At 37.1% G+C, this 24,803-nt stretch overlaps 1 protein-coding gene across 6 annotated transcripts in view; it reads right to left on the bottom strand.

Moving 5' to 3' along the window:
- The window catches only part of HYCC2 (hyccin PI4KA lipid kinase complex subunit 2), a 69,382-nt gene extending 44,579 nt beyond the window's left edge, over positions 1-24,803 (bottom strand). Inside the window, exons 1-6 of one of the 6 annotated variants that reach the window (XM_082630234.1) lie at positions 24,483-24,546; positions 23,645-23,678; positions 13,490-13,593; positions 10,484-10,583; positions 2,228-2,308; positions 1,002-1,103 (exon numbers count right to left, since the gene is read on the bottom strand). In XM_082630234.1, the coding sequence (XP_082486360.1) occupies positions 1,002-1,103; positions 2,228-2,278 (153 nt within the window). In that variant the 5' untranslated portion in view covers positions 2,279-2,308; positions 10,484-10,583; positions 13,490-13,593; positions 23,645-23,678; positions 24,483-24,546. Of the gene's footprint in view, positions 1-207; positions 260-1,001; positions 1,104-2,227; positions 2,309-10,483; positions 10,584-13,489; positions 13,594-23,644; positions 23,679-24,482; positions 24,547-24,715 lie in introns of those variants that run through there. The other 5 variants (XM_082630235.1, XM_082630233.1, XM_082630237.1 and 2 more) reach the window with 5 other exon arrangements.

Genomic DNA, 24,803 nt, shown 5'->3' with positions numbered 1-24,803 from the left:
TATAAAACATTCAAAAATACATAGCAAGAGAAAAAGAAGCAAATGAATCCTGCGGTTGCTGCTACAAATAGCAACAGATGCAAGCCCAACTGAGAGCCAATCCAAGTTTAGGAGATAGGAAAGAAAGAGGTCAATAAGCAAGCTTTTAGTGATAGTACAAAAATGAAGATGCACTTTAAGTTAAGCTGCTGGTTAGAAGATGATTACCTGAACTTCTTCAAACTCACTCCAGTACACAGCAGAGGCACTCTTGGAGGCTGTATCTGGGAAGATAAGAAGCTACTTTCCTGTGTGTTCCTTTCATTTCATTTTAAAGCATACACGAATCCAGTGGTGATAAAACTGTATGTCATACTACTGTGTTAATGGAAAGATAATGTGTGTATTTTGCGTAAGTTAACACATAGAGCCAATAGCTGCACTTTTTTTTCCCTTCTAGCACAGGCTAAATAATAGGAAACTGTTATTCTAAGTTTACTGATCCTGACTATTTAGGCTTTCTCTGATCATTTTCAAGCTAAACTTACAGCAGCATCATTTCATGTTACCAGTTTGACTGAATTCACTAATTAGAGTGATTACACATAGTTCTTTACTGTCAATAAAAGGACTGCAAACAATACTTAAAATTAATAAATCTCAATCAGTATATGGTTAAAATCTGGACTCCAGGAAAGGAAACATTCCAAAACAGGAAACAGAGAAAAGTTTCAAATTAAATAAATAATCTACTGAGATGGTGGTCACTCAAATCAAGAATCAAAACATACTGTCCTCAACAGGAACAAATTTAATCAAAACATTTAAAAATATGGAGAGGGAGGTCATGGGGAAAGCCAAAGCAACTATCAGAATGAAAAATAGCAGAAAGAAAGTTTTCCAGTCCCACTGGAAGGATTTTAAAAAAAGAAGGAAAACTGCAAAACTTACATGTATGTGTTTTAGTGCACATATTTCATTATGTACTACATTAAAATTACTTTTCTTATAAACTCTCCTACCTCATTATTTGAATCTTGAATAACTTTATACAGGGCTGGTACCAGTGTTTTTTTCCGATGTAAAGTTGCTGCATAATTGGTGATCTGAGTGTCAGGTAATGCCTAAAAGAAAACATCAAAGGAAACCAAAAGTGAACTTAATATTTGAGAAGTTAGAAACTTTATTTTATATGAGTTCCTCTTGAAAAGATTTATAATTGAGTCAACTAAGAAAAGTAAAAATAATTAATATAATAACCATGAGAGTTAATAAAACAAATTAGTTAGGATGTTATACAATTCTTCTAACTACTCAACAATGAGAAATGATTATAAATCACACATTACACCAAGATTTGCTGAAATTTGTGACCGCCTGGAGGGGTGGGATGGGGAGGGTGGGAGGGAGGGAGATGCATGAGGGAAGGGATGTGGGAACAGATGTATGTGTATGACTGATTCACTTTGTTATAAAGCAGAAACTAATAAAAAAAAAATTGTGTAAAAAAAAAAAAAAAAAAAAGATTTGCTGAAATGAGTCACCTTATAATCTAGTCTAAAAAATTAGTGTGCAATATATTCTTTTGTTTTTAATGAGGTGTACATTTTTTTAAAGTCTTTTTATTGAATTTGGTACAATACTGCTTCAGTTTTGCATTTTGGTTTTTTGGCCGCGAGGCATGTGGGATCTTAGCTCCCCGACCAGGGATCAAACCCACACCCCCTGCACTGGAAGGCGAAGCCTTAACCACTGGACCGCCAGGGATGTCCCTGAGTGTGGGATATATTTCAATTCTTGTATTTTATGTTCACAAAACACTTATTTTCATAGTGTTTATAAATTATATAGTTTTCAATAAAATTAATGAGTGATTTTTTTAATCACAGGAAATAAAAATATAAGGCACAAATCTCATTCCTGTGCCTTATTAAAGCTTGGATGCTTCCCCTCTTTTATTGAATATATCTTAAAATTTATATATCACCTTATCAATCCATTGATATCAATCCATATCAATTATACTCCAAAGTAGCAAAAACAAGTTTACTAGCTTCATTTTTACGTTACCTTCTAGCCATTATTCACATTAGTGCCTTTTTAAAGAGGTGCAGCTACAGAAACATGTTACTTCATATTTTGCCATTCCTACTTCATAACTTTTGTTTCAGTTTTTCCATGAAAATGTATAACTGAATTACTGATATATAGAATCATATGACACATTCTTATCCTCAATCCAATTTACCTTGAATTCTGATAACCATTCTTCCACAACGCCACGTTCAGATCCCAGCATCTTCTTCTACCTTCTATTCCTCTTTTCTCTCTGAAAGAAAAAGGCACTGAACTTGAGGACAGTGTTACTTACAGAAACTATCAAAGGTAAATGATGTGTGCCTTTCACTAAAAGAGAAACTCATCTAGTGTATATTTTAGATAAGGAAGCTTACTTTTAGACTAGTGTTCAATTAAAACAGAACTGTTTATAAGAAATAAGTTCTATTTTTAATGATACATTTGAAATCTATTTTCCTAATGCTTTCCTATTTTCCAATTATACTCCAAAGTAGCAAAAACAAGTTTACTAAGTAAAATTAAACTGCACATTACCCAAGACAAATGCACAGTCTATGCCTAGAACTTTTACTAAATATACAACTGGCACATACAACTGGAAAAAGTTATACATAATAGAACACTGGGACAGATTTTTACAAAGGTAAAAAAATTAGAAATCAAGGGTTATATGTACAGCAAACTGATTATAAACATATATATATATTATATGAAATAAGGTCTTTGAAGGAGGTAGATTTATATGTTTTCTAAAATGGAAAAACGGCCAGATAGAAAAAGCAAGTTGTACAACAGTATATAAGCTATAATAATTCCACTAAAAATTATATAAATGTGAAAAAGCTGGGAGGAAAAATATATATACTAAACTATTAAGTGTTGGCCTCTGAGGGAAGGATTACTGAGGATATTCTAATTATGTAACTTTGAATTATAAAAAAAAATAAAAATTGGTATGTATTATTTTTTAAGTGAGACAAACAACAGAAGGTTTTTGGTTTTAAATTTAAGGCTCAAAAGGTAACCAAAAGAAAAAAGGAATTTTTTGCGCAGGGAGGGAAATGTCTCCAGAGCAACTAAAATGAAAGTTCCTTTATTAAAAAGACATATTTATCAAAAAGACAATATGTGTCATATTCCATAATAAATTTCTATCTAAAAAAAAGAAATCAGGGCTTCCCTGGTGGCGCAGTGGTTGAGAGTCCGCCTGCCGATGCAGGGGACACGGGTTCGTGCCCCGATCCCGGAAGATCCCACATGCCGCGGAGCGGCTGGGCCCGCGAGCCATGGCCGCGGAGCCTGTGTGTCCGGAGCCTGTGCTCCGCAACGGGAGAGGCCACAGCAGTGAGAGGCCCGCGTACAGCAAAAAAAAAAATAAATAAATAAATAAAAAAAAATAAAAAAAAAAAATAAAAAAAAGAAATCAGATTTTCTAAACCCCTCCCATTCCCTAAATATCCATATATAATGCACTATACCAAGTATTATATAAGCAAGGAGTACAAAAAGGAGTAAGAAATGTCCCTTATTCTCAAGTAGCAAATGCTCTTAAGATGGACTGGTGGGTTTATTCAAATAAATTGCAAGAGGAAAAAAGAGACAGCAGATTAAAAGATATGTTAAAAAAAATCAAGAACCAAAGTATGAATCTTATTTGGACTCTGATTCAAACAATAAAAAAGAGCATAACACAATTGGAAAAGGTTAAACGTGACTTATTGTATGACTTATTACTTAATACTGGATGATACTAATTCAAGGAATTATTATAGGTTACTTTTTTTTTTTTTTTGCGGTACGCGGGCCTCTCACTGCCATGGCCTCTCCCGTTGCGGAGCACGGGCCACAAGACTGAGGAAAAATAGACTGAATTTTACGTCCTCTTTGAGAAGTACTCCAGAAAAGGAGGTAAATACTTTCAATAAATATACTACCATGTAAAGAAGAAAACCACAATTTCATTCTAGTGGTGACAGAAAGGACTTATCTTCCAAAATAAACAAAATAGGAACTTTAAAAAAACCCACAAAACTCCTTTATTTCCACTGCTGAATTTTAATAATGATTGATTTTTGCTTTTTATTTACTGGAAACTTAAAAAGCTATTCTTCCTCTGTACCCCAACTATTACCTCTAATTTTACAAATATCCTTAGCTATAAATATGAATAATTGATATTCAATTATTAAATAATTTTAAAATAGTTATTATAAATAGTGTATGTCTATTAAAAAATGAACTTAACCTAACTACCTCCCCCACCCACAAAGATAAACAGAGTTAACCAGCTGGTATGTATTTTTCTTCACATATATGTTTTATGTATATGCATATATGTATATGTGTGTGTATACAGTTTAAATATAGTTGTGTTCATTGTACATAGTATTCTATAATTGCTTTTTCAATTGTCAAAAATATATGAAAGACCTATAGTTCAAGCTCATTCTTTTTAATGGGTGTAATTAATTATAAGTATAATCCCATAATTTATTTAATTACTTACTAATAAATCTGTTTTCAACTTCCTTATATTACAAAAAAATGTTGCAATACACATCCTTGTACATACTTATGTATTTGTATTGTTATCTTCTGTAGTATAAACTCTAAAACTTGAATTTGAATTTTTAAGGTCACAGGATATAAATATTTTTAATAGCATATGCAAATACAAATAAATTCTCAAGACCATAATCCATCATATAATTTTAAAGAGCATATGATTGTTACATATACAAAATAATTTCTTCCTGCTCTATTTATAAAGTTAACTTAGCACTGAAATCTAAAAAAAATCTAAATATAAATACCTCAATTTTTCTACATTTGTTAATATGATGTATATGACTTTTAAAACTAGGACAACAAAAATCGGTATCAGAACATTCGAGTGAGTACTCGTTACCAAAACATTCAAAATTTAATACACAAATGCTGTAATGTATTTGAAAGAGACACGGCAAAAAAGATACCACAATATATTTTACTGTACTTTAAAAATCACTCTGCCTGTTTAGTAAAGGCTTGAATCTCCTAAAGTTAAAAACCACATCTATAGTTTACTCTTTAAACAACCTGAAAGTTATTTTAGAATGCAGTATGAGATTAAGATCTAACAATGTTTTCTCCCAATAAAAACTGTTTTCTCAGTTGTCCTAATACCTTGTTTCCATGTCCATTTTTTTCTAACTTGAAATGCTATTTTTATCATATACTAACAGTCCCACGTATATCTGGAACTATTTCTGAGCTACTTTTCCCATTAATTTGGTACCGGGACTATAATATTTTAATTACTGTGGCTTTATAATGCACTTTATAATAGTACAAGTCCCATAATAATTCTTTTTCCTAAAAATGTATTTTATTATTATTGCCTGCTTATTCTTCCAGTTGAATATTAGACTTCTAATGATAAGTTTCTTTCCCATACTCCATCCTTATTGGAATTAAATTTACAAATTAATTTCAAGTGACATCTTCACATAATTGAGTTATCCAATACAGAAGCATGGCACTACTCTTTATTAAAAATCTTCTTTTAGGAATTCCCTGGTGGTCCAGTGGTTAAGAGTCCACCCTCCCAATGCAGCGGGCCCGGGTTTGATTCCTGATCAGGGAACTAGATCCCACATACTGCAACTAAAAGATCCTATGTGTTGCAATGAAGACCCGGCGTAGCCAAATAAATTTTTTTAAGAAAAATCTTTTATATGTCTGTATAAATTTTGTGTTTTCTTCATATAGGTCAACATGTTCAAATTAAGTTGATTCCTAAGTATAATCTTCTATGGACAACTGGTTCCAGACCCATTGCAGATACCAAAATCCAACAATACTCAAGTCCCAGAGCTGGCCCTCCCTATCAGCAGATTCAACCAACCATGCATTGTGTAGCACTGCATGTATTGATATTTATTGAAAAGAAATCTGAGTATAAATGTATCTTCACAGTTCAAACCAGTGTTGTTCAAGGGTTAAAAGTTTATATTTTCCTGCTGCGACTGTGATTCTTTTTCATTATTTCAAACTAGCTGTTGTTACACACATAAAAATAAACACTTTCTTAAAAAATCAAAATGAACAAGTTTTTAGATAAATATTTAAAATACTGAAAATGGCTTAAATTAAGATTTCTGTGTTTTAGGAAAAATTTATAAACTAATAAGTTATCTTTTTACTAGCTACAATGGATTAGAAGATTTTTTCAATGTTGACTATGTTATAGAAAGGGATAAGAAAAAGCAAGTACAATTAACCAAAAAAGTTTTTCAAATTCTTTACAAAAAACATCAGCACAGCTCTTAAAATAAAAAAGAAAACCAAACATTATTTTTTGAAAGAAACACAAAATTTTTAAATGTGATATATTCTGCATCAGAATCCCTATCTGATATAGGGCCCAGAATATATATTTTGAAAAAGTTTCCCAAGTAATCCTGATGACCACCCTTCAGTTAAAAAAAAAAAAAGTATCACATCCAGGTTAAATTTCTTATTTTAAATTCCTGTAGGATCTCTCCTATAACCACAAATTTGGCACATCAAATCACTTTAGTTTCAACCAATACCATTTTTTAAATGACTGCAAGTTAATTAACTTTAGATAGAAGAACATAGTGGTGTTAATGATAATTATAACCAAAACACTAACATATTTCCCCAATTTTATGATACTAATTTTAAGACAGTAATTTATTAACAAATTAAAGTAGGAAGTAAGACACAATCCTTTATTAAAATGAAACAAAATGTTTAAAGGATAAGAGCATAAGCATATCCATATAATCACATATGACTTTAAAAAATTATCCTTGGGCTTCCCTGCTGGCACAGTGGTTAAGAATCCACCTGCCAATGCAGGGGACCCGGGTTCGACCTGGTCCGGGAAGATCCCACATGCTACCAAGCAACTAAGCCCGTGCAGCACAACTACTGAGCCTGCATGCCACAACTACTGAGCCCACGTGCCACAACTGTAGCCTGCGCGCCTAGAGCCCGTGCTCCGCAACAAGAGAAGCCACTGCAATGAGAAGTCCGAGCACGGCAACGGAGAGTAGCCCCCACTCCTTGTAACCAGAGAAAGCCCGTGCGCAGCAACGAAGACCCAAGGCAGCCAAAAATAAATAAATAAATAAATTAATTAATTAAAATAAAAATTTTTTAAAACCCTTACTTTAAAAAAATAAATAAAATAAAATCTATGGTTGAAAAATGTAACGTGGTCCCTTTCTTATAGCTCATAGTTCTCCCCCACCACAGCTTCCTATGTTCTGGCCATATTCTCAATTCAGTTTCTCTAGAGCTTCATGCACACCTTCACCCCAGGGATTCTGGGTGGGCTGTTCCAGCCTGGAATGCTGTCCTACAATTGCTATTTGAATAACTGGCTCCTTCCAATCCTGTTAATCTCAGCAGGCCTTTCTTGACTTTATCTAAATAGGAGCCCTTTCTCCCTTCTCCAGTATTTTCCATTCAAACAAATATGGTTCATTTCCTTCCTAGGGCTTTGGATTTTATACCTTGTATATTAAACCTTATTATTTATTGTCTATCTTTCCCATCAAGTCACAAATTCCATGAGAACAGGGTCCTTTTCTGTTCTGCTAGCATTTGAGGGCTCACTATGGACTCAATGCTAACAAGTATATTATGGTATCTAGACATATGACAGGTAATTAATGTATATTCATTGAATCAATGAACCACATAGCTTATATGACCTTGGACAAATCGCTTAAACCCTTTGGGCTTCAGGTCACTACAATGATAAATTACCTTCTAAATCTAAAATCCTATAAATATATTTTAGTACCTTCATTTGGAAAACAGAACAGTACTAGTTACAGAGAAATTTTTTAAATATATGTTTTCTAACTAGAATCAGCATCTTTTAGTATTTAGAAGTAGCTATGAACACAGTTATAAACATACTGCAAGCCCTCTTTCTATTTAAACAGACAATATGGAATTCTGAAAATCATTTCTTCTACTGTGTTACACCCATCCCATCATCTGATGTATAAAGGCTATATTTATTTATTTTATTTGTTTATTTATTTTAACATCTTTATTGGAGTATAATTGTTTTACAGTGGTGTGTTAGTTTCTGCTTTAAAACAAAGTGAATCAGCTATACATATACATATATCCCCATATCTCCTCCCACTTGCGTCTCCCTCCCACCCTCCCTATCCCACCCCTCTAGGTGGTCATAAAGCACAGAGCTGATCTCCCTGTGCTATGCGGGTGCTTCCTGCTAGCTATCTATTTTACATTTGTTAGCATATATAAGTCCATGCCACTCTCTCACTTCACCCCAGCTTACCCTTCCCCCTCCCTATGTCCTCAAGTCCATTCTCTACGTCTGCGTCTTTATTCCTGTCCTGCTCCTAGGTTCTTCAGAACCATTTTTTTTTTAGATTCCATATATATGTGTTAGCATACAGTATTTGTTTTTCTTTCTGACTTACTTCACTCTGTATGACAGTCTCTAGGTCCATCCACCTCACTACAAATAACTCAATTTCGTTTCTTTTTATGGCTGAGTAATATTCCACTGTATATATGTGCCACATCTTCTTTATCCATTCATCTGTTGATGGACACTTAGGTTGCTTCCATGTCCTGGCTATTGTAAATAGAGCTGCAATGAATATTGTGGTACACGACTCTTTTTGAATTACTGTTTTCTCAGGGTATATGCCCAGTAGTGGGATTGCTGGGTCATATGGTAGTTCTATTTTTAGTTTAAAAGCTGTATTTAAAAGCAAAAGTCAAGCTGATATTCTAGCATGCAGATCAATTCAGGCCCATATTGCCTCACTTCCAGAGTATGAAGCAAAATAAAGAAGATATCACAGAAAATGATTATCTTTTTGGTGACCATGGTAATGGCAACCTTTATTAGCAAGCCCTGAATAAAACATAATGAAAAAAATAATAAAGTGCTGGAACATGATCTGAAAGAGGTCAATAACTACTTGCCAGGAAGCAAACTCACACTACTTGCACAAGTACAGTAAGTTCTCCACTAACAACACTGGTAGAAATTGTGTCTTAGCTGATAGTCAGCACATATATTTTTTTAGGAATTGTCAACTTAGAGAGAAACAGGATATAACAGGCAGTATGGCCTAATGGTTAAAGAGGACAGGCTCTTGCTCTAGACTGCCTGAGTTCAAATTCCACCTCAATGACCTACAAGTTGTGTTTCCTTGGGAAAGTTACTTACCTAACCTGTGGCCTCAAATCCCTCATTTATAAAATGGGGATAATATAAGTACCTATGTCAAAGTTTTTTTTTTTTAAAGATTAAATAAATTAACACATCAGTGAGCAAAATTATAACTGCTCTCAAGGGTTTCTAATGGACCAAAATTATTGTATAAACAAACCTATACAATTATCAGGGCAACATATGACAGTAAAAATAATGGCTATGTTACTGAAAATTTTCAAACTAGGCCAACAACTATCTAGATATTTCAAGGTATAAGTCAGAAACAAAGCACTTAACATGTGCTATTACTGTATTGTAAATACCAAATTCCCTAAGGAAAAAACTAGAGCTGCACTGTCCAGTTAGTTTTAATTAATTAAAAGAAAAACAAAATTTAAAAATCAATTCCTGGTAATTCCCTGGTGGGCCAGTGGTTAAGACTGCGTTTCCACTGCAGGGGGCCTGGGTTCAATCCCTGGTTGGGGAACTAAGATCCCATAAGCTGTGTGGCACAGCCAAAAAAACTGAAAAAAAAAAAAAAAAAAACAACTAACATTGTATCAAAAAAAAAATCAATTCCTTAGTTGCACTAGCCACATTTCAAGCACTTAGTAGCTACATGTGGCTGGTGTCTCCCATATTGGACAGCACAGATGTAGAATACAGATGTTATCAAAGAAATTCTATGATCAGCACTGATCTAGATGTAGCTAGATAATACAATTATGCTGAGTAAACTCAGTAATTCAAGAGCTGTAAAATTTAGGTAACAAAAAAATTAAAAGTCACAACTATTTTTTTTTTTTTTTTTTTGCAGTACGCGGGCCTCTCATTGCTGTGGCCTCTCCCGCTGCGGAGCACAGGCTCCGGACGCACAGGCTCAGCGGCCATGGCTCTCGGGCCCAGCCGCTCCGCAGCATGTGGGATCTTCCCGGACCGGGGCACGAACCCGTGTCCCCTGCATCGGCAGGCGGACTCTCAACCACTGCGCCACCAGGGAAGCCCAGAAGTCACAACTATGAAAAAGGAAACACTTTCAAAAGTAAAATTCAAAGGCAATAATTAAGATGTGACTATTCTCCTAGGTAAAACTGCTTAATATATAGAAGCTACCCACCAAAAATTACCAAAAATTCTAACATGTCTAACTATGGGAACTTCATTCTTTACCCTTTAAAAAGTTAAATTCTATAATTTTACCTCTGTTTTAAGATCAGTGTTCCAATGGAGGAGGTGGCACAGGAATGCGGCAGAGTTCAAGTGTGGAATTCATTTGTTGAGACTTAAATGTTTTCCAACTCTATAAAAAATGAAAACGAAAAACTGTGAAATAGTGAGAGAGAATATCCTCAAGAATGTAATATAAAGGAGAAAGAACAATTCTGAAAAGGCATTTATAATATAGTTTATCTAATTTTTAAAATAATTGGGATTATTTTTAAGTTTTCTATAATAACTAGGCTATACTTATGTACCATTATCAAACCTATTTTAGAAGACATTAGATTTGGAAAAAAGAAGTCTGAGTTTTAGTTTCAAATTTACCATTAAATATCTGTAAAGACTTCGAGTAAGTTAAATATTCTGGAGCCTCACCTGAAAAATCTACAAAAATAAGTACTTTCCAGCCAAAACTTCTATGAATCCAACTTTTGAAACATATTACAGTGATCTCACACACACATACACACACACACATGCAACGATCATTAAAATTTTAATATGTACTATAAAACCAAGCTTAAATAAGTATCAATGGCTACATTATAATTTCGGATAAGTTTCACAGACTGAAAATTTTATCATTTTGAGAAAGAACATAGAAAATGCTATTACTTGAACTTTTGGCACAAAAAATATTAAAAATTATTTTCAAATTGATAAAAGTATACTTTTCTCATAAATTAGTAACTAATATCATGTAGTTGCTGACCACATTATACTCTACTTCTTTGATTCAAAACTTATCACAGGGCTTCCCTGGTGGCGCAGTGGTTGAGAGTCCGCCTGCCGATGCGGGGGACATGGGTTCGTGCCCCGGTCTGGGAGTATCCCACATGCCGCGGAGCGGCTGGGCCTGTGAGCCACGGCCGCTGAGCCTGCGCGTCCGGAGCCTGTGCTCCGCAACGGGAGAGGCCACAACAGTGAGAGGCCCACATACCACAAAAAAAAAAAAAAAAAAAAAAAACTTATCACAACTTTAAAAGCTAAAACACAAAAAGAAAATTAGCATTTAAAAATATGTCCATTGACAAAACATTTTTTAATACAAAGAATACTGCAATAATATTCTCTTGGAGTTAAACGACATTATCATTGTAAAGTCTCCCATGTTTTCCAAACTGAAAATGTGTCAGGAGCTCCTACTCCAACCATCTCGTATATACTGGGCTATCGCATGGGATTTTTATTTCATGAGAAGTTCTGCAGTGGGGAAAAAACTTGAAAAGGACTAGCAAGTTTTCTGTTAGTCTCTGGAAAGATACACAGGAAATTGGTAACACTCTGGGAAGGGGCAGCTGGTGCCAAGGAGACTGTCTTTTTGTACCTTGGGAATTTGGAACCACCAAGACAATCACCAGATTTTGAAGCAGTGCAGGCAGGCAGACTTGAGAGCTATGCTGGGAAGACTGTCTCTGACAGTCTTTCATGGCTAAGGATACAGATACTAGGCTCTCAATTGAGGAAAAAGCCAAAACAAAACAAGAAAACCCAACAGGGTAAATGACAGGAAAACTGAGCCATTCATGTTCTTTAACCACAACCAAAGTAACCTAGAGATCATTAACAACAATTAATAAATAAAAACCTAAAAAAACCCCAACTACCTAGAAATTTTAAATTATACTTCTAAATAATCTATGGGTCAAAGAAGATATTAAAACCAAAATTAGGGACTTCCCTGGCAGTCCAGTGGTTAAGACTTCACACTCCCAATGCAGGGGGCACAGATCTGATCCCTGGTCAGGAAACTAAGATCCCACATGCTGCACAGCACAGCCAAAAAACCCCAAAAAACAACCAAAGTTAGTAAAAATGCCTAACTCAGTGCTAAGAAAGATATATTAAAGCTTGTGGGATGTAGCTGTAGCCTTATTTCATATGTAGAAAGTTCTTACTTTGCATGTATTAAGCAAAGACATAGTTCCTATATGCATTTAGGAGTTTCAGTTAACCTGGTACCTTGCAAAGCTAAGATTGTCTATATTAGCAGAGAGGCTGAAAAAAAAAATCAGTGGTTTTATCTATTGACAGATATCTATCTCTAGAGGTCAGAGAGGATAGCAAATGAGTGAAACAGAAAACAAGCACACAATAAAGGGAAAAAATCAACAAAGTCAAAAGTTGGTTCTTTGGAACGTCCCTGGTGGTCCAATGGTTAAGAATCCGCCTTCCAATGTAGTAGATGTGGGTTCGATCCCTGGTCAAGGAACTAAGATCCCACAGGCCACAGGGCAACTAAGCCTGTGCGCTCTAGAGCCTAAGCGCTGCAACCAGAGAGAAGTCTGCGTGCACCGCAACAGAAGATTCTGCATGCCGCAACAAAGACCCCGCATGCCGCAACTAAGACCTGACGTAGCCAAATAAATTATAAAATATTTTTTAAAGTTGGTTTTTTGAAAAGATTAATAAAATTGACAAACCCCTAGTAATACTTATTAGAGAAAACACAAATTACTATGAAATTTTTAGACATCAAAAAGACAAGAAGTTGGGCTTCCCTGGTGGCGCAGAGGTTGAGAGTCCGCCTTCCGATGCAGGGGACACGGGTTCATGCCCCGGTCTGGGAAGATCCCACATGCGGCGGAGCAGCTGGGCCCGTGAGCCATGGCTGCTGAGCCTGCGCGTCCGGAGCCTGTGCTCCGCAACGGGAGAGGCCACAACAGTGAGAGGCCCGTGTACCACCAAAAAAAAAAAAAAAAAAAAAGACAAGAAGTTATGACAAACTTTATGCCAATAAATGTTACACTTAGCATGAAATGAACACATTTCTTGAAAAATACAAATAACCAACACTGAAAGATATAGAATATCCATACAGCGTCATGGATATTAAACAAATGTAATCTATCATTAAAAATCTTTCCATAAAGAAAATCTCAAGTGCAGATGGTTTCACCAGTGGATTTTTCCAAACAGTTAAGGAGGAAACAACACCAAGGTTGTACAAGTGTCACAGTCAACGATAAAATATTGAAAACTTACTTTCTGAGGTTGAAAACAAGAAAGAGGGACTCCACTAGAGGTCCAGTGGTTAAGACTCCACACTTCCACTGCAGGGGGCGTGGGTGTGATCCCTGGTCAGGGAACTAATATCCCGCATGTCGCGGAGTGATACCAAAAAAAAAAAGAAGAAAGAGATAACCATTATCACCATTTCTATTCAACACTGTGCTGGAGGGCCTAGCTACTACAGCAAGTCAAGAAAAAGATATAAGAATAACCAGAAAAGAAAAAAGGTCATTATTTAGAGATGATATTATTATTAATAGACAATATGAATATGTACCAAGAAAATTCAGAAGATTCTACAGAATAATTATTAGAATTAATAAGTGAATTTATCCAGGTTTCTGGATAAAAGGCTAATATATAACAATCAATTATATTTCTGTAAACTAGTGTTTTTTAAAAACACAACTTTGGGCTTCCCTGGTGGCACAGTGGTTAACAATTCGCCTGCCAATGCAGGGGACACGGGTTCCAGCCCTGGTCTGGGAAGATCTCATATGCCGTGGCACAACTGAGCCCATGCACCACAACTACTGAGTCTGTGCTCTAGAGCCCACGAGCCACAACTACTGAGCCCACACGCCACAACTACTGAAGCCCACGCGCCTAGAGCCCGTGCTCTGCAACAAGAGAAGCCACCACAATGAGAAGCCCACGCACCACAACGAAGAGTGGCTGCCGCTCACCGTAACCAGAGGAAAGACCGCACACAGCAGCGAAGACCCAACACAGCCAAAAACAATAAGTAAATAAAATAATCAAATAAATAAATTAAAGAAAATAAAAACACAACTTCCAACAGCATTTTTTTAAAAAAAGAAAGAAATCTAACAAAAGATGTGCAAGACCACTACACTGAAAACAAGAAAACACTGAGAGAATTTAAGGGTCTAAATAAATTGAAGGACATACCATGTTCACAGGTTGGAGACTCATAGTAAAAATGTCAATTCTCTCCCAATTGATTTCTAGTTTCAAAGCTATCATAATCAAAATCCCACTCTTCTCCTTTTAAAGAGAAATTGACAAGCTGATTCTGAAATCCCTAGGGAACTACAAGGAGCCAAGAATAGTCAAAGCAACCTTGAAAAACAACAAAAATTGGAGGACTATACTGTAAAATATTAAGACCTGTTATAAAGCCATAGTAATTAACTGTACAAGTATAGTAACTAAAACTTACCAATGAAAAAATAGAGCCTAGAAAGTCACACACAAATAAGACTACTTTATTTATGACAAAGGCAAATTGCAGTGCAGTTGGGAAAAGACATTCTTTTAAATAAAAGACGCCAGGTCAACTGGATATCCCTATAGAAAATAATGAGTGTATCATGATCTCTAACTTTACACAACTCAACAAAAGTAAATTCCAAATAGAATGCAGCTCTAAATGTGAAAGTAAACAAACAAAAAACCATAGCAAAACATCTTTGTGTCCTTGAAGCAGGCAAATATGTTTTAAGCAAACACAAAAAGTACTAACCATAACCATAACAACAACAATGATAAATTGGACTGTATCAAACCTGTCATCAAAAGAAACTGAGAGTGAAAAGGCAAGCCAAAGACCAGAAGAAATCAACAATACCTACGCCCGATACCTAGAGAGAGATGTGACTGCTTGGTGGGGGGGTAGGGCAGGAAAACTGTAAGATCTATAACTTCTCCAGGACAGGGAGGACATCTCAGATGTATCTGTATTCCCAGTTCCTGGGACAGGGCTTAGCACAGTTAGCACTTAGTTCATGACTATTGAGTGAAGGGCCTAACAGCAACAAGCAGTCAGTCAGCTGCAGACTCAGCAGAGGAGACAGGCGGCAAGTATGGTAAAGACTACTAGTTCCCACCCGATAGAGAAGCACACCTCCACCCCCAATGATCTAGTCTATACAATCAGCTAAAGCCATTTCTGACCCTCACTTATAGCTAAGTATGGCCAAATGACTAAGTTCTGGTCAATGAGATCAGAGGAAATACTGTGTAGGGAATTCTAGAAAGGCTTCTTTCCTTTTTTTTTTTGTCAGCCACATGTGGCTTGCAGGATCTTAATTCCCCAACCAGGGATTGAACTCGGGCCCACGGCAGTGAAAGCATGGAGTCCTAACCACTGGACTTCCAGGGAAGTCCCTAGAAAGTTTTCTTAAAAGATGGAAGGTATGTCCCTTTTGTCCTCTGCCTTTTTTCTTCCTTCCTTCTGCCTAGATCATGGATGTGATAGTTGGATATCCAGCAACCATTCTGTGATCTTCAGAATAGAAACCACATGCTAAGGATGGCAAAGGAAAGAGAGAAGGAGACTGGGTCCTTGACAAGACTATGGAGTTGCCGTACCAGTCTTAGACTACTTCTGAATTTGTTTTTACAAGACAAAGAAATGAACTACTATCTTATTTAAGCAACGGTTATTTCTTATCTCTGTTTCTAGCAGCCAAACACAATTCCCACCTGGTAAGGTAAGAAAGAGACTGCAGGAACAAATTTATGGTCTAAGATGACAACAAGCCATCTCAGTTATGCTTCAATTTAATGCTAAGAATAAAGTGTTTAGGATATTACACTGAAATTGGGGTGGTGGGGAGTGTAGGAAGCAAGACTGACCAAAGAATGAATCTACTCTGTGAAGGTGCACCACCATTACAGTTCAGACAGAGGGGTGTTTATAATAGTTCAGTACACTGACAAGATTTCATAATGCAGTACTATAATTTCTTGCCAACACTTGGGAGTTATGTTCTAGAAAAGTAATGTGGCTTACTGTGACTGGCCAAAACCAAATTATATGAAAATGAGAGGTTAGGAAAAATAAACAGTTTAATGGAGATGTTAAATCAGCTGTTTAAAACCTGTTCAAATAAAAACCCAGTGAACTTTCTACAGATTAACCTCCTTCAAGGTTTCAGGAAACACTACTGTAGCACAACAGTTAGATAAGGCTGAATCTCCCACATATTATGCACATTATTCTACTTCATGAAGATTTTGAATCTGTCCTTCTTGGCTTGCTATTTAATGTCTTTGGTACTTGTGTTTTTACTTTTATTTGATAGATCCCAGCAAAAAATTTTAAATTCTTATAGTGACTGTGTCATTTTTTGGACTGTTGTTCATTCTTACATTAAGAAAACAGAAAATAATCTGATCTCTCTGTGGACTATTGTTATAGACTGAATTTTTGGGTCTCCCCCAAATATACTGAAATGCTAACTCCCAGTGTGATGGTATTAGGAGGTGGGGCCTTTGGGAGGTGATTAGGTCATGAGGGTAGTGCTCTCATGAATGGGATTAGTGTCCTTATAAAAGAGATCCCCAGAGAGCACTCTCACATGTTATAACACAATGAGAATGTAGCCATCTCGGAAATAGAAAGTGGGTCCCTAGTTGACACAAAATTTTCTGGCACCTTGATCTTGGACTTCCCAAGTTCAAGAACTGTGAGAAATAGAGGTCTGTTGTTTAAACCACCCAGTCTATGGTACTTTATTATAGCAGCCTGAATTGTCTGCAGCAAAGGTCCTTTTCCATTTCTCCACTCCCTTGAATTTGGTCTAGCTTGGTGAGTTGCTTTGATCATCAGAATATGGTGGAAGGGCTGTTATATAGTTTCAAAGCCTAATCCTCAAAGAGGTCTTGCAGCCTTACAGCTTCCACCTTCACCTTTTTTAGAATGCTACCCTGAGAATGCCATGTAAGGATGCCAGACTAGCCTACCAGAGGATGAGAAACCACACTAAGAACTGAAGCACCTTAATGGACAGCCAGCACCATGTGCAAACATGTGGGTGCAGACATCTTGGACCTTTTAACTCAGTCAACCCTCCAGGTGGATTCAGCTACATGAGACAGCCAAGTGAGACCAATAAAGGAACAATTTAGCCAACCTACAGAATCATGAAAAATTACAATAAATCTTTTTGTCCTGAGTCATTTAATTTTGCGGTAGTGTTTCAGGCAGCAATATCAAATAAACTTTAAGATAACACTTAAAATAACAGCTTCTTGAAGGTGAGAACACTCGCTTGAGATTTTTCTGTTTTTATCTTTAATTCATATGTTATAGCACCCTGGAAGCCATGCCGACTCCAATGCTTCTTTCCACTACGATTGAAAAAAAGAAATTAATGTATGAAAATACAATGGGGAGCCGTTAAACATTTTCGTATGAAGTGAGTAATATGTAATAGGCACTTTAGAAAGAGAACTCTGGTTACACTGTAGAGTGGACCACAGGGAGGAAAGACCTATGAGGGCAGAGTGACCAATATGAATACTGCTGGAACAGTCCTAGTGAGAGGCTTAGTAAGAGGTTAGAAGGCTAGACTATCATTACTACTGCTGCTGCTGCTACTATTATTTGCATTATATATTTATTTTATTTGTTTTAATAGAATGTCACCTTGGTGACATGTTTTTAATTTTTATCTTTATTGAAATATAGTTGATTTACAAAGTTGTGTTAGTTTCAGGTATACAGCAAAGTTATTCAGTTTATATATGTGTGTGTATATATACATATATATATATTCTTTTTCAGATTTTTTTCTATTATATGTTATTACAAGATATTGAGTAGAGTTCCCTATGCTATACAGTAGGTTCTTGTTGGTTATCTATTTTATATATAGTAGAGGTATTATGTATTTATGATGAACCAAGCAAGTACTATAACTAGAACCTCATATGTGTTTGCTCATTTAATCCTTAATACAACCCTTTTAAAAAATTTTTTATTTCGAAATAATTACAGACTCATAAGAAGTTCCCAAACTACGTGCCAGGAGGTCCCATGTATCCTTTGCCCAGTTTCCCCCAATCGTAACATCTTGCATAACTATAATAAAATATCAAGATCAGGAAACTGACATTGGTATAGTCCACAGAGGGTTACTCAGATATCATCAGTTTTACAAGCACTCATTTGTCTGTGTATGTGTGTAGTTCTATACAATTTTACAACAGATGTAGATATGTGTAACTACCATCACAATCAAGATTCAGAACTGTTCTATCACCGAGAGGCTCCCTTGTAGCCACCCACTCCCTTCTCCCTGATCCTTAACCCCTGGCAAACACTACTCTGCTCTTCATCTCTATAATTTTGATATTTCAAGAGCGCTATATAGAGGAAATCATACAGTATGTAACCTTTTGAGAGTGGCTTTTTTCACTTCAGATCCATCCTAGTTGTTGCATGTATCAATAACTCATTCTTTTTATTGCTGCACAGTATAAACATGCCAGTTTGTTTAACCATTCACCTGTTGAAGAACATTTGGGTTGTTTCCAGTTTTTGACTATTAGGAATAAAACTGCTATGAACATTCAGGTACAGGTTTTTGTGTGAATGTAAGTTTCAATTTCTCTGGAATAAATGCTCAACAGTGCAACTGCTGGACTGTACAACTGTTTTTAAAGAAACTGAAGCTATAAATGGTGGAGTTGGGATTCTAATCTAGATAATCTGCCTCTAGGTCCTAACTCTTCACACTATTTCCAGTGGTTGTAGAAATTGAGAGAAGTAAATAAAAAGGCAGAGTCAACAGAATATAGCATTGCTCAGATGAGGGGTATATGAATAAAGTGTCAAAGATAACACCAGGTTCCAGCTTCAGCACATTAGATAGATGACAAAATATGAATTCACTTTTTTTTTTTTTTTTTTTGCGGTACGCGGGCCTCTCACTGTTGTAGCCTCTCCCATTGCGGAGCACAGGCTCCGGACGCGCAGGCTCAGCGGCCCTGGCTCACGGGCCCAGCCGCTCCACGGCATGTGGGATCCTCCCAGACTGGGGCACGAACCCGTATCCCCTGCATCGGCAGGTGGACTCTCAACCACTGCACCACCAGGGAAGCCCACAAATTCACTTTTATATATACTGTATTTGAGGTATCTGCAGGTCATCCTCAACTAGCAGGCAATTAGGTTTATAGAATAGGAACCAGAGATTAAGAAAAGGCTCTGGATTAGAGATTGATTTGAGTAAATAACATCAGAGGGACAGGGTACAGAATGACAAAGAGATGTGACAACAGATCCATGAAGAACAGAAACATTCATTTCCTCTAGTTTTTTCCCACAAACAATAAAACAGTAGGTACTGTGACAGACTGCAAATTCATATTAACTTTAGATATTACAGCACATCATGTCTACCATATGAGTTTTACAATCATAGTATAACGTATAAAGTATAAAGGGAGTAATATACGCTCCCCTCCCCACTCCCTTTTTCATTTAAAAAGAAAGAACTACAAAAGGAATACCTGCTGATTAAAAAACCTTAATACTACTCCATATGATACTATAGTGATTATACGTCATTATACATTTGACCAAACCCATACAATGTACAACACCAAAACTGAACCCTAATGTAAACTATGAACTTTGGGTGATAATGTGTCAATGTAGGCTCATCAATTGTGACAAATGTACTACTCTGTGGGAGATATTGATAATGGGGGGGGTCTATGCATATTTGAGAGGGTTTATGGGAAATCTCTGTCCTTTCTACTCAATTTTGCTGTGAATCTAAAACCGCTCTAAAACGTCCAGTAAACAAACAAACAAAAACAATTAAGCCTCAGTACAAAAGAATATGTAAAAAGCATAAGTTTCACTCCCCACTCAGCATCCAACTCCCTCCACCCATTTTTCAAAAAAGTGCATGGGGAGGGCTTCCCTGGTGGCGCAGTCGTTGACAGTCTGCCTGCCGATGCGGGGGACGCGGGTTCGTGCCCCGGTCCGGAGGATCCCACGTGCCGTGGAGTGGCTGGGCCCGTGAGCTGTGGCCGCTGGGCCTGCGTGTCCGGAGCCTGTGCTCTGCAGCGGGAGGGGCCGCAGCAGTGAGAGGCCCGCGTACCGCAAAAAAAAAAAAAAAAAAAATGGGGAATTTAAGGAGGTAAACTGACAAATCTTAGTAGCTAAATAAGAAGCAAGCAATATCAAGAGTCAAGGGATAGGGACATCCCTGGTGGCACAGCGGTTAAGAATTTGCCTGCCAATGAAGGGGACACAGATTCAAGCCCTGGTCCGGGAAGATCCCACATGCCACGGAGCAACTAAGCCCGTGCGCCACAACTACTGAGCCTGCAAGCCACAAGTACTGAGACTGTGTGCCACAACTACTGAAGCCGGTGCACCTAGAGCCCGTGCTCCACAACGAGAAGCCACTGCAACGAGAAGCCCGCGCACCGCAACGAAGAGTAGCCCCCACTCGCCGCAATTAGAGAAAACCCATGCAAATAAATAAATAAAATTGAAGAAAAAAAAAGAGTCAACGGATAATGTCAATTACACCTCAATGAAAAAAAGGCAAGGATTCATAATGACAAAAGTGATAGATAAGTTTGATTCTAACCTTTTTTGAAGTTCAGTTTTTGGAACAGAACAAAATAACTATTATGTAATCCATGCTTTGCCATTTAACAATTTAAGTGCCACTTACCATATTTTATGACCACATTTTTGGCAGTTGTATTTCAAACTTAGAAAGAACTATAATCCCATAAGTAATCAAAGTCACACCCTTAATATATTACATAATTGAGTTTTTTACTCCTTTCTCCAAAATTAAAGTCTATTCATTTACTTTTTCTCGTAATTGTCTCCATGGCAGACAAATACCCAAACAGAAAGTCTAGGATTCATAAGAATATACCATGAATTTCTAAACAGGACCTGTGTCAAAGTCAACACATTCACAATTTCAATTTTTAATATATATTATTTGTTTACAAAAAGATAAATGTATACCTTCATCATATCATAGCAATATTGCAAAAAAACCCTTTTATCAAGAAAACTTCCAATTCTAGTTTAATTTAGTACTAGATAGCTTTCAGAGACATTGAGAGAACAGGTACAAGTAAATATCTGTGCAAAGCACAGGTCTGAATTATGAAAGAAATTAGCTTGGTTTATGTAAAGCAGCTAAGTGCCAAGTAAAAAGTAATCCCAACCAAAACATTCAGCACAATTTTTATTTCTGGCAACTTTAGCTCCTGATTAGAAAATCCATCATCCCAGCTATGACATTAAATGGTGAAAATTTATTGAGCTATAATATATTGATAGATTTAGAAGCCCTTTTTCTCAAGCTAAAACTACTGTTCTGGTTCACATCACAGTGTGAGAGCCTTGAATTAGATCAATGATTCTCAAGTAGAAGCCCGTCATAAACCTTATCATCCAGAGAATTTTTTTTCCTTCAAAATATATCTGCCTCCCTTCATATTCCCCCTACCACTAAGATTCTGCAGGGAAGTGGAGATGATATAACGGATATGCACGTGTGCCTGTTTTTTTTAACTCCTAGATTATTCTGATACACATGTAACTCTCTTGGAGTCACTCACTTTTATGGAGAATACCTGAATTAGGTCCAACTCTATTTTTTAACAATGTATCTACAGCAGGCAAAACGAGCAGAGCTACACAGTGATAAGAGCACAGCAGAAAGCTCTGCAGGTAAGGGGCTGTACTAATAGCAGCCCTAATCTTTCTGTGCCAGCTCCCTCCAGAATCCATTATATATTTTAGACAATGACAAATGTTCAGTTCATCATCCCGAGAAAAGCACACTGTCTACCAGTCAGATAAAAATGTAAAAAGAAGCTATTTGGGACATCAAAAAAACTAAGCCACAGAAAAAGAAAGACAAAAATTCCTCTATTCTTTAAAAGAACATAACAAAGCATTAAAAAAACAATAACAAAGTATTATTTTGTGCAGCTGTTAATTTGTCTGGAGACTTTCTGCCCATGTTTTATCATTTTAGTTTTTCATTATGTAGCATTGATTTTTCTATTACAAAATTCAGTCAAGCTGAAAATCTTAACCATTCTAGAACCTAATAAACTACAATAAGATGACAAAACTGTATTAAAAAACAATCAAATAATCCTAAATCCATATCGCATGTCAAGATAGCTTAAGAGTTGGATTAAAAAACAAGCTTCCAAAGCCCATTTTAGGGCAAACACTTATACTTCTTTACAGTCATTGTTTCAAATTCCTTATAAACAATACTGAAGTGTATCAGAAAAGAGAATTTCTAATGATGTATAAATAATCAGCCAATTATTATTATATTCTAGTTTGGACTAGCATTCCTTAAATCACTTGGTAATTTCCTACTCAATGTTCAACTTTATTGCATTCTACAAGGACACCTACTGGCCATTCAAAATCAGCCATTAGTTCTCTAAGACAACTCTAGTAGGCTGGTTACATAATAAGAAGAAACACATATATACACACACAGAGACACATATACCCTGCATGAAAGCAGAGATTTGTTCACAGGTACTCACACTACAGAACTGCACCTAAAACAGAAGCAGAACTGTTCTTTGGACTGAGAGTATTATTCTTGCCAAAAGATAAAACGACCAAGAATGAAACACCAAGTATCAAAATTTTTATCTGAAACACTGATAAATATCTCAGTATGCTAAATATTTCAAAACAAACTCTAATGATCCAGCTCTCTTTACCAAATGACATGTGGAAAAAAAACTTTTTTCAATTTAGTTTCTGGGATACACTAATATAAATTATCAATAATAGAAAACAAAATCACATTTTAGAAAGTTTTTCTGACATGCAGTATTAAAATAAGCTCAGGAAAATGATACACTTGCTAATAAATACTACATGAGTCTTTATCTTCTAAGCTAAAGGCAACATTTCCATCAGCTCACATTTTAGAAATTTGTAACACTTCCTTTAAAACTGCTTTCCAGTGAGCTATAAAATCAAGTTTTTAACGTAGTCTGTCATTCCATAATACACACTGAATGGAATTCCTATTTTAATTCGGTATTTCATTGTGCAAATAATGAATTATAAAAACTTAGAAAAAACAGGAGAATCTACAATTAATTATGTCTGTAAATACATTTTACCTCTACCGGAGAGGTTCACAGAACATACTTTTTAAACCTAAGAAATAAATAATTCAAACTGGTTTCTCAGACTCATAGAGCAAATTGCTTAAAAAGACGACTCTCCCCCCACCAAAATCAGACCACCACCTAATTTTTACAGTCTCTAACACCCACAATATTTAGGGGGTAAAAAAATCTACCAACTAATCTTCTAGTCATTTTCCAACTTGCACTTACCTCCTACTATAGATTTTTGAGGGTCTCCACTTTCCTGAAGATTAAAAGAAAAAAAAAAGATTTGTAGTTAGCCTTGACCCTCAAAACAAATAAATTCACGAACTACAGAACGTGAACCTGGCCACGTTCATCTCAGACTAACACATCTCTCAACCCAAGTCCATATTTGGGATAAGCTCTTCGTGACTACTCTATCCTTCATGCTTCTTCGACCACAGAGCCTGCCGGGGTACAAAACAGTCAAACAAACGAAAAAACTATCCTCACACATCAAGAGATTGCAAGACCTCCTCTTCCAGGAGGGGCAACCTGATTGTTTGGGTAAATAACGGCCAAGGATTACATAATATACAGCTACGAAGACTTTCAAGGATCTGGCCGCCAATAAATATCTTTCTTCTCCGCTTCCTCCGTTCCCACCCTGAGAAACGGCCCTAAGAAGAAGCAAGCCCTAGGATTTCTCTCAGGTGCCTGCAATGCCGCGCGTCCTCTTCTCTCTCGGAGCTCCGTGCAAGGAATTCTTCCAGCCCTCACGACGCCGTCTTGCTCCGGCCTCTCTCCCGTCTCCGCCGGCGCCACCGCAGCCCCCCACGCCTGAGGCCCCTACGTCGCCCCGCAGGGCTCAGCCTCCATCCGCCTCGGCTGCCTTCTCCTCACGACCCTCCCAAGCTGCTAGCTGGTCTCCTAGAGGTTCCGAAACCACCAACACCCAACTCCCCGGCTACCGCCTTCCCAGACCACCCTCGGCAGATCCCCTCTATAGTTCCTGTAGCCGGAGAAGAAGAAAATCCCCCCTATCTGGCACTCCGCGTCCCCCAGAGATAGCGCCGCCGCCTACCTGTCACCCCTCTGCCTCCGGCTTCTTACCGCCACCGCCTCCCGCAGCAGCCTGCCAACTGCAGCGCAACAATCGGCCCTCCCATTGGGTGATTCCACGCTCCAACAACAGCACCGCTGATTGGCAGCAGTATGCCCGCGGCCCTCCCCCTGTGCAGAGTCTAAAGATTCCGGTCTCCTAGGAAGGACCACGTCGCTTCTTCCCCTCCCTCTGTCCTCCACGGTTTCTCTTACCTCGGTCAGACTCCGGATACACAGATGTGCGGGGAAAATGTCCACTTCCAGCCTCCTTCATGTCACCTCCACCTGGTCCAGGAATCAG

The sequence above is a fragment of the Mesoplodon mirus genome, assembly GCF_964341445.2.
Source record: "Mesoplodon mirus genome assembly, chromosome: 8".
Classification (NCBI taxonomy): Eukaryota; Metazoa; Chordata; class Mammalia; order Artiodactyla; family Ziphiidae; genus Mesoplodon; species Mesoplodon mirus.
The sequence above is the reverse complement of the archived record's forward strand: the minus strand, read 5'-3'. Positions and strand labels throughout refer to the sequence as shown.